Below are 17,368 nucleotides of genomic sequence, written 5' to 3'. Positions count from 1 at the left end.
GCCTGTGCTCTCTCGCATACTGCAGGAGCCCACTCATATCAGTGGGTGACATCCCTCCAGGGCGATTTATGCATCCCCAGGGAGGCGAGAGTATGTCATCGGTGCAAACGGTTGGCTTAGGCTCAGAGAGAGCATTTTAATTGTAGCTCGTGTCATGCTGAAATAATCAGCGAGGCTGTGGTGTCACAAAAGGTTGCCTGTAATAAATGGTGTTGCGTTACAGGTGCCATGTGTTATTTTACAGGTTTTCTTACAGCTACAAACGCTCGCAGAGTAAAGAGATGAGCTGTCCACCTCGTTCTCGCTGTGTTTGTTGTTTTCCTAACACATGAATGCCACCTCAGTGTCGAGCTGTTATGTTATTTGCCACTGGAGGTGCTGTTGATCCAAAGAAAAAGACATATTCAGATTTTGTTTGAAGGAGAGGAACTTTTTTTTTCCTGCACAGATCAGAGGAGTCAGATGAAAGCCATATTCCTGTGTGGATATCAGTTTCAGTCAGAGAAAATATATTAAAACTTGATATTTTGGATGTTTTTCTGTTACAATGTGCAAGTTTCTGAGATAAAAAAAAAAAAACATCCACTTTTTATGTAAAATGCCCCTCTCCTTCTCATGTGTTGGAATGGTTTAACTTATTAGGGCTGTCAATCGATTTGAATATTTAATTGCGATTAATCGCATGATTGTCCATAGTTAATCGCAAATTAAGCAAATTTTGTATCTGTTCAAAATGAACCTTAAAGGGAGATTTGTCAGGTATTTAATACTCTTACCAACATGGGAATGGACAAATACGCTACTTTATGCAAATGTATGTATATTATTGGTACTGCATTTAGCATAAAAACATACGCTCAAATCATAATGTGCAAACTGCAGCCCAACAGGCAACAACAGCTGTCAGTGTGTCAGTGTGCTGACTTGACTATGACTTGCCCCAAACTGCATGTGATTATCATAAAGTGGGCATGTCTGTAAAGGGGAGACTCGTGGGTACCCATAGAACCCATTTTCATTCACACATCTGGAGGTCAGAGGTCAAGGGACCCCTTTGAAAATGGCCATGCCAGCTTTTCCTCGCCAAAATTTAGCACAAGTTTGGAGTGTTTTTTAGCCTCCTTCGCGACAAACTAGTGTGACATGGTTAAAGAAATCAGTGGCGTTAAAACGAATTTGCATTAATGCGTTATTATCTCGTTAACTTTGTCAGCCCTAATTTTTTGTATGCAGTTAATTTGAAGATTTCTGAGGAGTTGTTTGTTCAGTTGAGAAAAAAGAAAAGCTCTCATTGAGCTGCATGGGCTGAGCTCGACAGTGAATTACTGCTGTAAAGTTATTCCACACCTCAGAGGAAGTGTTTAGAAAATTCTAATTGTATTCCCATTTCAGCTGTCGGAGAGAAGGAGAAATAATTTGCCAAGCAGCTGACTGTGAGACAGGTGAAATTGAACGTTCAGGCTTTGAGAGTGAACTTCCAGGTTTAATCTTAGCATCCAACCAGAAAATATGAATCCTTGTGAGGAGTGTGTGCATGTTCATTACCCAAAAAAAAAAAGAAAGAAAGTAAAAAGCCAAGTGGAGAACAATCAGCAACAGCACTCACCACCATTAAAGTCTCTCTCTCTGTGAGTGCCTTAGATAACTTGAGCAGTGAAACTTTTCCATTGTCCCAGCCCTATCAATAGATCACAGATGCTTAATGCGAATCCAACACAACACACCTCGACTCGGCGCTAAAGTGTGAGCAAATTAGCTTCGGGAGCAGGTTTGTTGAACAAAAACATAAAGAAGGAGACATTGATCAAGGGAAAAGCGATGAAGATAAAGTGCCAAGAGAGTTGGGCAACCTGATTTGTCTTTAATTAAAAGTAAAAGGTTTATCCTTGCAGAAGGCAGCCGCTGGTCTCCAAAGGCCACTCCAATTACTGAGTGAGACAAAAGGAAGGAAGATCTACAAATCCAGGAGTGGTCAGACAGACAGAGAGAGAGGCAGAGAGGTAGTGTTGCTAGGGATGAGGGAGTTTGATTTGAGGGGAAGAACTGATATGTGTGAGTGTGTTTGAATTAGGGCTGTCAAAGATAACGCAAATTCAATTTAATGCCACTAATTTCTTTAACGCATTTATGGTACGTGTCCACAGCCTCCGTCCTTTCCACGCTTCCCTATGTAAGCAGCCACGCAACTGTTGTCGATCCGAAATAAAGACAGATTCAGCAACGGCGTGGCTTATTTCTCGCATAAAATGTTTTCAGAAACACATTTCTGTCAACTATTTTCGTGTTATAAGAGAAGAAAGTTTCCAAACGACCCGCCATGTTGGTTCCGGTTTGAAAGCTGGGAGCAGCAGCCCACGAGGGAAAGTGTTCATCCAATCAGGTGTCGAGTGCCTTGTGTCTAGTGGCAGCCCATCAAGCGTCCAATTCTGGGAACCGAGGCGATCACTCGCGATAAAAAAACGCCCCTGGACATAAACCATAACTCAACTTATATATCGATATTTATGAGGTTGTATCAGGATCAGTTTTAGAGCTAAAGTGAAGATACTGGTATCATATGAAACTAGAAAACCTAAAGAATCTATTGGTATCAACCATGTCATACTAGCTTATCATAAAGGAGACTAAATAACGCTCCAAAATTTTGGCGAGGAAAAAATGGCATGGCCATTTTCAAAGGGGTCCCTTAACCTCTGACCTCAAGATATGTTACTGAAAATGGGTTCTCTGGGTACCCACGAGTCTCCCCTTTACAAACATGCCCACTTTATGATAATCACATGCAGTTTTGGGGAAGTCATAGTCTGTCTGCCTGTTGAGCTCGAGTTTGCCATGTTAGGATTTGAGCATATTTATTATGCTAAATGCAGTACCTGTGAGGGTTTCTGGACAATATTTGTCATTGTTTTGTGTTGTTAATTGATTTCCAGTAATAAATATATACATACATTTACATAAAACAATTATATTTGCCCACTCCCATGTTGATAAGAGTATTAAATACTATATGGTACATTTTTAACAGATAAAAAATGCAATTAATTTGTGATTAATTCATCGTGATTAACTATTTTAATTGACTGACAGCCCTGGTGTGAATGTATACGTGTGTGTGTGATGTTTGTTTGTATGTGAATGAATGTGTAAGTGCAGGGGCAGGAGGGAGAGGCAGGATATGATTTTTTCCGTCTTTGAAGATGTGTGTGTGTGTGTGTGTGTGTGTGTGTGTGTATAAGTGTGCTGGTGGGGGGGGTGGAAAGAGGGCGTCCCTCTCATGGTCCCTCCCCAGCCCTGCCCCTTCACATGGAGGAGTATCCTGTAGCAGGTCCCAAAACTGGAAACTCATTCAGTCCCTTCTGAATGGAGTGTCTTTAACGTTGAGAGTGGAGGACTTAACTTTCAGCACGCAAACTATGAGAGCCATGCATTCGGTCCTGGTCGGTGCCTTCCTGACCCTGCTGCTCTGCCTCCCCAGTCCCGGTCACGGAGGTAAGTGCACACTGCAAATCACTCTGCTAGTGTCCTGTCTGGGTGTCCCCCCCCCCCTCCTTTCTCCCTTTCCTCTCTTCTGTCAGAGATGCACGAGAGCAGAGATCAGATCACTGTCCCTGTCTGAGGCTTCCCCAACGCATAAATCAGAGCATGGCAAGCTGATGAGTTAATGCCTCAAACTTTAACTTTAACCTGCATCAATATTGCACTGAGCAAAAAGTTTGAACAAACTCTACTGTATACACCACGTCTTCTTTATTTTATTTTATTTACTTTTGTGTTGTCCACTCTCTCAGTCCTCGTACCATTCATTGCTCAGCAGTGAAACCTTCTTTCTCTTTGGATGAAACTCAATACATGAGGGGGAAAGATGTGCCAAGGGTCTGACTCTGGTCCAAGGTCTGAGACAACATCTGTCGGCTTTTTTTTTTTCTTCTTTGCCTTTCAGTGTGTGCCCGGCCGAGTGTGTGAGAGCATTTACCTTCAGAATGTTTGCATTGAGAGCGCGTTGCCAAAAGGCAGGAGGCAGTGAAGTTGAATCCCTCAGTGGCTGGGAGGTGAGCTGAGGTCCCTCTGCCGGCAGCAATGAATGGCTCTTTCAGAGAGGTGGAGGCAGAGCTGCTCCTTATCCACCCGGAGAGGAGAGATGAAAGTGGGGGAGAGAGGAGAGAGGGGGCTAGTGAGGGAGGCAGTGTGTGTGTGTGTGTGTGTGTTCTGGGGAGGGGGATGCTGGGAGGCCCATACAATGGCCCCATAGTGCAGGAGGAAAGTCAGCTACAGATGTACGTCTCTCAGTATGACATGATGCAGCAGTTCTTCTTATTATCATTCCTCCTGCGTGTGAGTACAGTGAGAGTGGGATGTACAGTGAGGCAAATCCAGTACGTGGATGGGAAGCTGAAACAGTGTCTCTCCAAACAGCTTAACCAGCTCACCTCAGCGCAAAATTGTACATCTGGCGAGTTGGCAGGATCGGCCTTGGACTTAGAGCAGCTGTTGAGCCCATTGTCTTCCCCCGGCTGTCAGATCTTCAAATTCTCACTGCAAATTCCACTCCAATTAAGTCCGGGCAAACCTCTCCATGAGTGTCTCATGTTGGCAGTGAAAGTGAAAAAAAAAAAGTGTCGCTTGATGTGAACGGGGGGCGGGGGGGGAGCATCGCTTTGTTTCAGTGGCACAGAATCAAAAGCTCAGCTGGAGAGCGGAATTCAGATCGTCTGCACTGTGATCTGTTCACCACGAGCATGAGACGAGTCACCGGCCCCTTCTGTTTGCTCAGTTATAGAAAAACCACACTGATTGGCGTGACGGCGACACCTCCACTAAACAATCAGCTGAGCCAACTGAGTGAGTGTGGTCACACTGCACAGAAACTTTTTGCAGGAATGCAGATGTACATACAGTAGCTATAGTTAGCACTGATGGGTTAAATGGTGCAGTAGATGTAAGTTTCCACACATCTAAAACCAAACGCTCCTCTAATCAAAAGGATGGCGGAATAAAACTGTACGAGGGAACAATTTCTCCTCATCTAATTATCTGCTGGCACGATCTGCCTCAGTGTGAACAGTACTCACCCACTGACCCCGGAGAACTAATTGCTAATGTTGACCAGATGTACCGAGTCGCTGATTAGATTTTGGGCCCCCCCCATCGCTCCGCAAAATGCCTGCCACAAGCTGTCGGGGGACTCTTCCACCAACGACGAGGGTTTCATTTCTTCCCTGTGTTTACAATCTTCAAATGTCACAGGCCGCATCCCACATGACGTCCAGATGCCTGGGCATTATTCAAAGTCGTTGGCACCTTTCTTTACAGAGTCACTGTGCAGTTGACTCTTACTATATTTCTCTACCATCAGGAAAGTCTTGCTCAGTAGCATTCGAATCAAATCATGACCACAGGGAGCCTTCCCCTGTAATAATAACATTTTCCATGAGTTGTCTTCAGTGATGCTACCTACCACTTTCCCACAGTCTTACGCCATCGTGTTTCTTCCACCCACATAGCAGCCTCAAGAACAATTATGATGCAGTGTGTGAGCCAGCAAGTTTTCATTACCAGGGGCGTCAAATACCGAGGCTTTGTCACGGCCACCGCCGTTCGATACCGCAGCGCACGACGTGAAGCATACTGGCCGTTCCATTATAATGTAAGCCCATCCGCGGCAACATTAAACGATCCGAGAAAGTGCGCCGGGAGTGTGATGATGTAGTTTAAAGAGCAAAAGAGACACACCGGGAGGGCGGGAGACGAGGTGGATTGGTCCAACAAACACAAGGCTTTCATCCAGGAGACCGCTGTTCGTGACCCGTGCGTCACGTTACAATCAGCTGATCATTCCTGTCACGTGTTCACAACGTTAAGTGTCATTTTCACTGTACAAATGTAGTAGCTTTAAGCCCAACCATGTATTTATTTCCTAAACCTAACTATAGTGGTTTAGTTACCTAAACCTAAAGTGACACCGAGGGTAACTATGGTGGTTTTGATGGCGAAAATAAAGTGACGTCAAGGCGCGTGACAAAGCGGCGGTATGTGACGAGTCGGGATGAGAAAATCTATTCTATCATTTTCTCTGCATTTAGAACATATGAAGAAAATGTACGCTAAGATGTGAGATTACCTTTAATTCAACATTGCACCTGTGATTGGTAACACCATCCTTCACCTGCTGAATACCTGCCAACCCCTTCAGATTCTGTGAATTTCATTACACCATAGAGTTTAAGAGGGACGACCAGCGGGGTTCTGTATTCAGCGGCCATGCAAGAGCACTTTTTCCCTCTCAAATCAAGAGATGCTCACTTTATCGTGACTCCGTCTGAAATTGGACATGACATCTTCCTGTTCAGAGTCTTTAGAACAGCCTGCAGCTCTGTGACCATTAAGGCTGCACTTCAACCGCCACTTCACCAAGGTTTGGGAAAAATTGGCAGGGGCAGTTATTTCCAAACCATAAATTGCTCTCCAGTGCTTACATGTTGTTTGGTTGGCCTGGTAATAGAAGTATTTTTTTCTTGTTTTGCTGTCTGTTGATAGGCACACAAAGTTTGAGGTTGTCATGTAAATCTGTTTGGAAGTTTTGTGCTCCTGAGGAAGTCACGTCCACGTCCACTCCCCTCTGTTGGCCCAACAGTGCAAAGAGTTAATGACTTCTTTCTTGCCCCATTAACAGCCTTTCTAAAGAGTCTCCTGTTTGTTCTTTTGTTTTGTGTTGTTTTCTGAAAATCCATTTATAAAATATTGACGTTTTCTAAAATACAAATATGAACCGACAGATGACGAGACAGACAAACAGACGGAGTGGAGAGAAAACAAAACTCCTCTCCAACTCTGTTGGCAGAACTAATGATGTGAAAAAGCTACTAGATAACACTGTAAGAGCATCGATTGAAATATCACGTACCTAATTGCGAACGCTTGCTTTAAATTGCTCAAATAACATATAATAAGACAACAACAGCTACTTCAAACATTGTGTAATGGTTTATGCATATTTGTGAGTGTCTTGCTCCTGAATGTGTTTGCATTTTCAATTGCAAAGCTTAACGAGGGGATTTGCATCCCAAGACTGCATATGAGCCTGCTATCTCCCCTGGAGTATAATGTCACTATGGTAACAAGGAGAAATAAATATGAATTTTTCCTGGGCTTTGTGAAGTGTCTGCATACAAGGCCTCCATGTGTTCCTCGAGAGTTGGCTGGGCGAACGGTGTGACTACAAGTGTCTGCACAGGAGATTAATAAGTCCAATATTTGCATTGGGAAATTGATGAGATTAGTGTTGGTGCTGGTTGTGCTGGTCCCACAGACACACTTTGTGACCCTCCCCTCACCTCTTAGTTTAAACACGACGCAGTGTTAGGACAGAATAAAAATGGGGCATTTGGAATGAATCCAAACAAGAAAATCAGTGTTTATAAATGCAGAGCAGAATGCGCCGTCCCTCGCCTGCTTTCTGTCTGTGGAAACTGAATGTCCAAAAGAGAAGAGGACACTTCAGCTTTGTGCAAAATGAGGAGAAAAGGAGAGTGTTTTACATATTATTTTCAATCACTTCAGTGCACACTTCCATCACAAACTTTTACACAAAATATGAGCTGTAATCTGTAACAAAACACAGCAACACACATTCCATGATTGAAAAAGATCTTGTTAGAATAGTTTAAAGGCCCAGACACACCAAGCCGACAACAAACTAGCGGCAATGAAAGACGACTGTTGCGTCGCCTCATGTCACTTTTGTGTTGGCCGAAAAGTTGCATTTGAACACACCACAAAGGGCGGCGGTAGTCTGTATTAGTTATTCAAAAGGGGAAACCGGAAGGCCGAGGACTGCCGATATACAAGCCGTTTTTATGGTACGTACATGAAACATTTTCACACACTCTCACTCACCACTTAGCTTCATTCCAGATGTTCATGTCATTGTAAAAACATCCTTGTGTTGGAATGATCAGATGAGATGAAGATGAAAAATGAGAAGAGCCTTCTGTGTTTTTCCTCTTGACTTTACTCATTGGCTTGCTTTCCTCACTTCCGTTTCTCTTCTCGTACACTGATCGCTTAAACTGAACAGCCAATCAGAGGGATTCCTCTCACCGAAGAGCTCCGCCGCCGATTCAACGCGCCGAATCGGCCGAAAAACCTCTGACAAGGGCAGACTAGAGCCGACGATGCGGGACACACCGCAAAAACTAGGCTGACGGATGCTCACCGCCGGCCCCAAACTGTCCGACGACTGACTGTCGGCTAGGTGTGTCAGGGGCCTTTAGGAAGTCAGAGCAAATCTATGATTGAGGGATTGCCTCCGCACAGCTCTCAACAAGGCGACGGCTAAGCTAAAGGTGCTAACAGTGGAAACAACGGCTACAGTGCTGACAGGGCTACTCCATTGTATCTTTACATAGAAAATAGTTGCTGCTATATTAATGCTCTGAATGTTGTATATACAGAACCTTTAAAAGAGAGTAAACTCTGCTCTGCTGCAGAACAAGAGCATTTCTTCTACACCTTAAGAGTCATTCTTGTAGTCTGGACGACATCCTGACCATTAAGCTCGTCCTTTTGGCTGCATGAAAATGAGACTCACAACTTTTCTGAGCATGGAAGACAATCAATATTGATAAAACTTCTGATATAACCTCCCTCATTTCTGCCTGCCTGGTTTTTATCCCGGCGCTTTCAGAAAGAAAGTTGCAGTGAGTCATGGTTTATTAACTATTTTTGGGGGGATTCTGGCCCGAAGCAAACATCATCGCAGGAATCTAAAGTTAGCTGTATGGGCAACCTGCCTCACCCGGCTCCTTTCCTCTCAATAACTCCATCTTGTTATCACAGGTAGAATCTTATATCTGACCTGCAGCGACTGGGTGGGCAGCAGTCTGCCCAGTGATTACACTGTCGGGCCCATAATGGCAATGTGAGAGGTTTGACTCCTGTAACAGCAGTAACTCCTGTCATGGTGCCCTTGAGCAAGACACTAAACCATTGCTGCTCTCTCACAGTGGGCTGCTGCAGTCAGATAAGCATGTCAGCTGATAGCTAGAAATGTAAAATGCAAAAGATTGCCTGAGAAAAGCCAGAGTTGATGACCGCTTTATCACTTAATTCACTGAACTACGGGATAATTCCAGTTTATTACAACGTGGGTCTCATTTTCAGTCTTTGCCATCATTTGTATCAGTTATGATAGCGTACTCAAGTCAATGCTGAGATCTTGAAACACGGTTACATCCCTACAAAAACAGGGTAAGAAAATTCAATGGTCTAACAATCAGACGGGGTAAATAAGCCAATACTTTAGCCACATTATCTAAACACCTTTATTAGGAGGTAAAACTGAAAGTGAACGAACCCTAAACGCACATGATTACGACTAGTATGGGAGGTCAAAGTTGATCCAGTAAATCGGTCCGTAAACTGTGATGGATGTTTACAACTGACACTTTGGGTAGTCATTTTAATCTTCATCTTTGTTTTCTCTTCCAAAAAATGTGTCTAACCTTGGTACAAGGCTAGATAACTGACTGGGCAACAGCTCCGAGGCCCCAGACTCTCAGGAGTCCCAAAGCCTCCGGGTTCCCTGTGTGGTTGCTACTTGCATACAGTCTATTTTCAAAATAAATTTCCAAAGTAGGTTTACTTAGTTTTACTTTAGGTTAGGTTTTACAAAAGTACTTGGTTAGGCTTCAGAAAAAAATCAGGTTTGGGTTAAAATAAGTATATTTCCTACATCAAATAACTACTTTGTTATGTAACTGTTCGTCTTTCTGCCGCTCCCGTCCAGTATGGAAATCAGATTTTATGATCCGCGTATTTGATTTGGCACAGGTTTTATGCTTGATGCCCTTCCAGACACAAACCCCCCAATTCATTGCACCTGGAGAGGGGGTACATGTTTTGGTGTTGGGTGGACTCCGGAGAACCCCGAGGACAGCCACGCATGCAAACATCCAAACTCCACCCGTTTGTTACATAACTGACGTTAGTAAAGTACGGAAGTTACGTAACAAAACTACGGTAAAATAAGTCAACGTTGACTTGGTTAAACACGGGACACTAACAGCTCTCCATCCTCCCCTCCCAACTGCATTACACAGACTTTCTCGCTCTTTATACTCAGTCAGTTGCTCTGACTGTCTAATAATGACGCGGATGGGTTTACACCGGAGTCTGTTGGAAGCTTGGTGCGTCCCATAGACGCTAAAGGGTGCCAAACTAATTGTTAATACATGTGCAGGGAAAAAGAAAAGAGATGTGGAGAAATGGTGGATCAAAAGGGGCCTACTAGCACATTTTTACCCCAAGGCTCCATAGTTGGCTAATGTGGCCCTGAATACGGTTTTCTTTAAAGCCAGTCTGACTCTCTTATGGTATAATTACTGACAGGGATAATGGCCAAACTACAAAAATAAGATCCAAGTTGTAATAAATCAGAAGAATCCCTTTAAGCAGCAGAAACATGCGATGAAGCTATCAAGTTGTCCTTCACAGGGCTACAGATGTGCCAGATGCACAACTCTTCCAAAATAAGAGAGAAATACTGCCTTCCTTCTGAGTGTATCACAGGCGCTGTTGTCAGAGGACTCGGCGGCTTCGAAAGCACGTATCACAACTCAGTTTATTCTCATTGTGATGCAAGAACAGTGAAAAAGAGACATGTCCCTCGCCTTGAGGACTCTATAGTCCCCTGGCAGATGATCTTTCCCACATTGCTCTCTTTGAGGTTGCTGGCTGTCAACGGCGGGCTGCTCGGATTATATTTTAGGGCCATGATCTGCTTAGAGCGGGCAGGCAGCCCACACACAGACCTCATTTAGCCCTGGATGTGTACACAAAAGAGTTTCTGTACATAAACAGACTCCCAGACTCTCTCTCCTTAGGTGGAAAGGTCAAAGGCCATCTCATGCTGTGCTCCCGTGTTGTTTTAACCCCTTCCACGTCAATCAGATAAGTCGGTGGAAGGGGGTTTTGCTGCAATTTAGTGACGGATGGTCTACACCCAGATTTCAGGTCTGTAAGTGGCAATTTGGGATTTCAAATTGTTGTTAAACTGTTATTGCCTTGTCGCCATGCAATTTTATGGCAATTCTAAAGACACAGTCTGACCTACAGCAGTAGCAGCAGCAGCGCGGGGAATAGAGCTGCATGGGTGGAAATAGTCAACACTTACTCCAGAGGAATACAGAGTTACAGTAAATGTCTTGCAGAGGGGCATTCCAACATTTAGCATTATCGTCACATTTGTTAATACTTGGAGTTTTACAGTTACAGTTCTTGGACTTTTCACATTTCTTTGTGTTGGCCCACTGAACAGGATAATAAAGTTTAACAGCTGTATTTTTCATTTACCATATTTTTCACAAAATGTGTGGACATGGTACAGAAAGATCTCCGCTCATCATACTTCTCACTCCTTGATTAACTTTGTAATTGCTTACCATCTACAATAATAATACGACAAAGAGTCTACAGCCATGCTAACAGCTGCGTTAGGCTCTACTTAAGCACAGCAGAGCTTTTTTAGCTACCTTTAGCATGCTAACATGCCTACAGTGACAATAATAATGTGCATATGTTTAGCAGGTATGCTGTTTGCCATCTTCACCACCTTAGTTTAGCACGTTAGCATGCCAGCATTTGTTGGCACTAAATACAAAGTGAGCTTGGAATCCAACAGGCAACGCAGCAAAAGTGCTTGAGACAAAGTCCTATAAAATTGATGTCCTTGGCCAAAAGCTTGACATACTCGGAAATCTGGAAAGTAGATTAGATTTGGTTCATGATGTTCTTGAGGATATTGGGTTCACTGCAGCCGCAGGCAGCAGGATATGGATAAGAATAAGATTAATGTCAATTACTGAACATAATACAGTAAAATAAGAATAAAACAAAACAACTGTGCTGCAAAAGATCAGAAAGACAAATACTACCTACTTAGATTCACCATGTGGCACATCAGGATACCTGTAGGAACACAATAAGGCCAAGACCTGAAGCGGAACATTTAAAAATCAAAGTGTGTGTTATGACCCAAAGAAAGACGGGCTTATATTCTTTCCCCACTGCAGCAACCCAACTCTGAGTGTTTATTTTTGATAAGAGCTGTTGGGGAGTTTAGTGCCCAAAATGAAAACTCCAGAGAAAATTCTCATCATCACAGAACTGCCAAGTTTTCAATAAGCAGGAATTATGCATGACCAGATGTCTCGATATGAGTGGCCTCTATGGGTTTTTCTTTTTTTTTTTTTTTGAGAATAGTCTGTTTTATCATTTTTGTTTGAATAGGGAGGAATCAGCTCTATTCTGGCTGCCATTGTTTCTCTTATCCATTGAAAATAAATTAAAAGGAAAAAGAGAAAATGTCTTCGTACCCCCAAAGGGCTGCTATGGAATTACTCAGTTTACCCCCAAGATCAGCTCTCAAGATCTTCCCTTCCTGTTTATCGTCAATGTTATCAACTGGTCATATCATCTGATATTGTTATGTTACATCATATGATATAAATTAATGCCTAAATCAGATTTAGGAACAATGCTGGCTTTGTTGAACACTCTCCATCGCATGCAACTCACATGTCCTGATCAGTGGAATCAGACCGATGTGGCCAGTGCGGTAAGAACAGGCAGCTCAGGCACTGGAAAAGCAGCGTGAATCATGGGAAATGTTTCCAGCGTTGGGCTGACTCATCTGAGACGTGTTAGGAAAAGCCTGAGCTTTCCACTCCAACATCTGGAGTCGGCTCAGTCAGGTAGTACCGAGCCAAAGCTGGAGGCTTTAATCAAATTGTCCCTCCACTTCTCTTGCCTAATATAGACAAAACAACCGCAGTGAAAGAATGCGAGGGTGCCGCAATTAGCCGAGTTTCTGAAGAATGCTCAGTGTTAGATCTGAAGTAGTTCCTGAAACGGGCACTGAGAGACCGGTTTGTTATCAGATGAGTGTTTTATGTTTGTTCTCTTAGCAACCCTCAAACATAGGGAACTTCTTTCTAGCAAGTTCTATACACAGGAAGTCACACACAGTAGTGATTCAAACACATCAAATGAAAAAAGTCTTTGTAAATCGTCTTTAAAGGGACATTGTGTAGGATCTGGCGGCATTTAATGATGTGGTTGCAGATTGCAACCAACTGAATACCCCTCCATTCACTCCTACCTTTCAAAGACAGCAGTAACGTGAGCCGCCGAGTGCAAAACCGTTGTATCGCCGTTCACCTCGCTCAGAGGACATCAGAGGGTGGCGGTACCGCGGTTTTGTACTCTGCAGCTCACGTTACTGCTGTGTTGCAGTTTCACAAGCGTGTCGGAGAACTACGGTGTCGACGACGGAGGCCACCATCTACGTCGCCCCATGTCATCTTTGTCCTGGCCAAAAAGTTGCACTCAAACACACCGCAAAGACTAGTCGACGGCGAACTACCATGTACGTCCTGCGCCTGCGTGAGATGCAATCACTCTCCCAACCAGCAGACGGCTGTAGTCTGTATTTGTCATTCAAAAAGGGGAAACCGGAACACCGAGGACTGCAGATATACAATCCGTGGTTATGATACATACATGATATAAAGCGTCGTTTGCTGACCATTTTTCACACCACTCTCACTCACCACCTAGCTTCATTCCAGATGGCCACATCGTTGTGAAAATATCTGTGTGTTGGAATGATCAGATGAGATGAAGATAAATAATGAAAAGAGTCTTCCGTGTTTTTCCTCTTGACATCTGTTTGTGTTCTCGTGCACTGATTCGTTTAAGCTGAACCAACGGGCGCCGCCGCCAATTCAACATGCTGAATCGGCCAAAAAAACTCAGACACCGGCAAACTAGAGCCGACGGTGCGGGACACACCAAGAAAATAGGCCGACGGACGCTCACCGACGGCCCCAAACTGTCTGACGTCCGACCGTCGCTTCAATGTGTCGGGTTCTTAAAAACATGAAAGGCTCCCTCTAGAGCCAGTGTTTGGTTTATCCGTTCTGGGCTACTGTAGAAGCATGACGGAGCAACATGGCGGAGCAACATTGCGGACTGTGTAAAGAGGACCCGCTCCCTATGTAGATATGAAGGATTCATTCTAAGCTAACGAAAACACGATTCTTATTCTCAGGTGATTATACACTAATGAAAACATAGTTATGAATATTATATTTCATTTATAGATGCCCCGAAATGTTACACACTGTTCCTTTAGTATTCATGTACTGTATATTGCATTTCACATGTGTTTAAGTTTTGTTCTACATAGCGCTATCCCTCAGAGAAGTCCAGTGGAGACAGTAGCTGGCGCATGAATATGACTCACTATTTTAAATATAGAGAAATCCACTGTGGGTGCGGGGACTCCCTCCAGCCCAGAGGGTGCATGACTCACAAGCACAAGGCCGCTGTGGTTAATCATGAGACATCCGACGCCAAACTAATAGTTTTTTGTGCTTCTAATTAGCTCTTGACTCCAAATGTTATTAGCCTTTGCTCCAAGACAAGAGCATTGAGCTTTAAGCCTCAAGGGGCTATGATATATTAATCTTCTGAGAGAAATAAAATAGTTTTATATAGTGCATTTGGTCACAGACAAAGTTTTGACACCAACAAAGTTTAGAGATTCTGGCAAACACTTGAAACCTGGTGGTTTACTTCACAAATGAAGTGACTTTATTTTCTTTATTTCAAAGTAAAAATGAACATGAATATCTCGTTTTTTAATCCATGCAGCAAGTCTCCTGCTCTATCAGTCCCACAACATGGCAGCGGGAGGCTGCAGCTACAGTAGGAGGGCCACTTTTCACAGCATGCTGACATGAACGCAAATCAGCGCCAACTTCCATCGTGTTGGAAATCTTCATCAGCACCGCCGAGGGACCATGAAGTGTTCTGAGTAATTTGACGCCAGACAGCCTCATTACAGGCTGGGTTCAGACAGAATCAAGGGGGCTGATGGGTAGCACCAGGCCTGGGATCGGGCAGATGACAGTCTGGAATAGCTTGCACAAGATAAATATAGCTAGACGGGAGAACGGACAACAGAGCATGTTGCTTCACATGGCATTGACGAAAGATTGAAGGGGGAGGAAAGGGGATCCAGGGTGGGGCTTTTTGTGTGTGTGTGTGTGTGTGTGTGTGTGTGTGTGTGTGTGTGTGTGTGTGTGTGTGTGTGTGTGTGTGTGTGTGTGTGTGTGTGTGTGTGTGTGTGTGTGTGTGTGTGTGTGTGTGTGTGTGTGTGTGTGTGTGTGTGTGTGTGTGTTTATGTGTGTGTGAGGGTGTGTATTCTGCGTGTGCTGTGGTTCACACAGATCCCAGTGTTCGGGAGCCCGAGTGAATGTCGTCATCCCCCTTTGGTTATGAAGGCTTAAAATAACCGGAGGAGACGATGTGTCACTTGAAGTTTGGTTTGACTGACTGTACTGCCGGCCGCAGTAGCATGAAGCTGAGAACAGCTGCACAGCGGAGCTGAAGCACACGTCACTGGTCCGCCTAGCCAGACAACCGAGCTCCTTGTGCAATCATGTGTTGAATCTTTCACACACTTGTGGCAAAACAGATGCTAAAAAGTTCTGCGTAGTTTCACAGAAAATCGTGGAGTGAGCACACACTCAGATTATGTGTTGTGGGCGTCAATTATATGATAATTAAATTATTCCTTCGCTGATTAGATTCTATCACCTGCTGTTTGTCACATAAAAAATGTCATTCATGACTACATTCAGGCATGTAGAATAGTGAGTGGCTGAGACAGGAAATAAAGTAATCAGGGAAGAACTGAAGGAGAAGGCGCTTGTCATAGATCGTGTCACAAATGTCTGCTAAAGAGACATTAGTTGACTTTAGCTCGAATATAGATTTCTATTAATTCCTGCTGCCGTGGTTTCGGACTCGGGTTGGGCTTGGACAGAAGCTATGCGGGTTCATGTAGGGTGGGGACAGATTTTTTTGGGCCACGATCATAGCTCTAACTCGCTCTTCTAAAACTCACTATATCTCATCTATTGAATCCATTTTAAAAAGTGTTAAAACAGCATGTAATATCAGGCTAAAGCTGTTTCCACCTGTTCCAGTCTTTGTGTTAAACTACTAAGCGGTTTCTGGCAGTGGCTTTATATGTGCTGCACAGATACAGTATGAGAGTGGAAGCAGTGGTACAGTAGTTGAACTACTGCTTTAAAGAAAGGAAGAGAAAGCAGCACACTCACAACTCTATCTATGCCATCTACTGTATTTATGTTTGATTCTATGCATTAACAAATCGTCTTTCTGATATATATATAGTGCAAAGGACAAAATATGCTAAAATTGAAAGTAGGTATACTCATGTTTTCCTACTCTGTGATTTTTTGCTTTTGCTGGTTCTCAGAAGGTGGACGTATTGATGTTTTAGGCCTGACTAAGCTTTAACTGACCTCTCAATGGACTGTTCACGTCGATTGCTCTGTGAACACAGTGATTTGAAACTCCACTTGTACACAATTAACATGTCAGTCAGACAATTACTGGCTTTTTTTTCCTGAAGGAGACAAGATGTGCTGAAACATTGATCCACAGAAATCAAACTAAAACAACTGTATCAAAGTTAACAGTGTGCTGCTTTCTGTTCCTTCCATTAATATATAAAGTAAAACATCCGTTCACCACTCTCAACTTCACAAATTTGGGGAGATTGAGCTGATAAATGATACTTGATTAAACAAACAGAGGAATGTAAACTATTGTATGGAAGAGAAAAAGAGATTAGGAGAAATGAGAAAACAAATCGGAATCTTTGAGCAACGGACAACAGCAGCTGAAGTCAACAAATGATCGGCCAAACCAGAAGAAATGCAGATGACAGTAGAGAGGAGTGTGCACCGACAACAACTAGTATTTTTGTGGCCAGCTATGCAATGTGATGCATCATAGTGCGCCAGACGGGGCCATGGGAATAGACCCTAGGGAATGCAAAGATACGGAGTCGGGAAGTTGACCACGCGTGACCCCGGAGCATCCTGTCGCTTTATGGCCAAAAATGCATTCCCAAGCTTCTCTCTTTGTCTATTCTATAAGTGACCACAAAGTAGACACTCTGGATGTTTTAAACATTGTTGAGTTTGGTTTATATTTGGTGAGCTTAAGTGCAAAGCTCTCAGATTAATTTTTTTTACAGCTCTCTGAAGTGGGAGTGACGGTAGATTTAAACACCATGGGGACGTCGCCACAACAAGAAAACTTCCATTTCAACCAATGATACACGTGGCCTGTTCAGATATTCACATCTAACAGAAATGTGGTCCAGCCCATGTTTAATAACCTCCAGAGGCTGTTGAGCTAATTTGCAGTGTTAGAGAGCATTTTGCTACACATAAGGATACCAATAACCATCGGATGGCAATTAGTTTAA

At 43.5% G+C, this 17,368-nt stretch overlaps 1 protein-coding gene across 1 annotated transcript in view; it reads left to right on the top strand.

The window, feature by feature from the left end:
- The first annotated feature begins 3,329 nt into the window (after nt 1-3,329).
- The window catches only part of cspg4 (chondroitin sulfate proteoglycan 4), an 88,200-nt gene continuing 74,161 nt past the window's right edge, over nt 3,330-17,368 (top strand). The window contains exon 1 of the mRNA XM_074633923.1: nt 3,330-3,489. Coding sequence (XP_074490024.1) covers nt 3,414-3,489 — 76 coding nt within the window. The 5' untranslated portion in view covers nt 3,330-3,413. The remainder of the gene's footprint in view (nt 3,490-17,368) is intronic.

This window comes from Sebastes fasciatus, chromosome 4, assembly GCF_043250625.1.
Source record: "Sebastes fasciatus isolate fSebFas1 chromosome 4, fSebFas1.pri, whole genome shotgun sequence".
In the NCBI taxonomy this organism is placed as follows: domain Eukaryota; kingdom Metazoa; phylum Chordata; class Actinopteri; order Perciformes; family Sebastidae; genus Sebastes; species Sebastes fasciatus.
The sequence above is the reverse complement of the archived record's forward strand: the minus strand, read 5'-3'. Positions and strand labels throughout refer to the sequence as shown.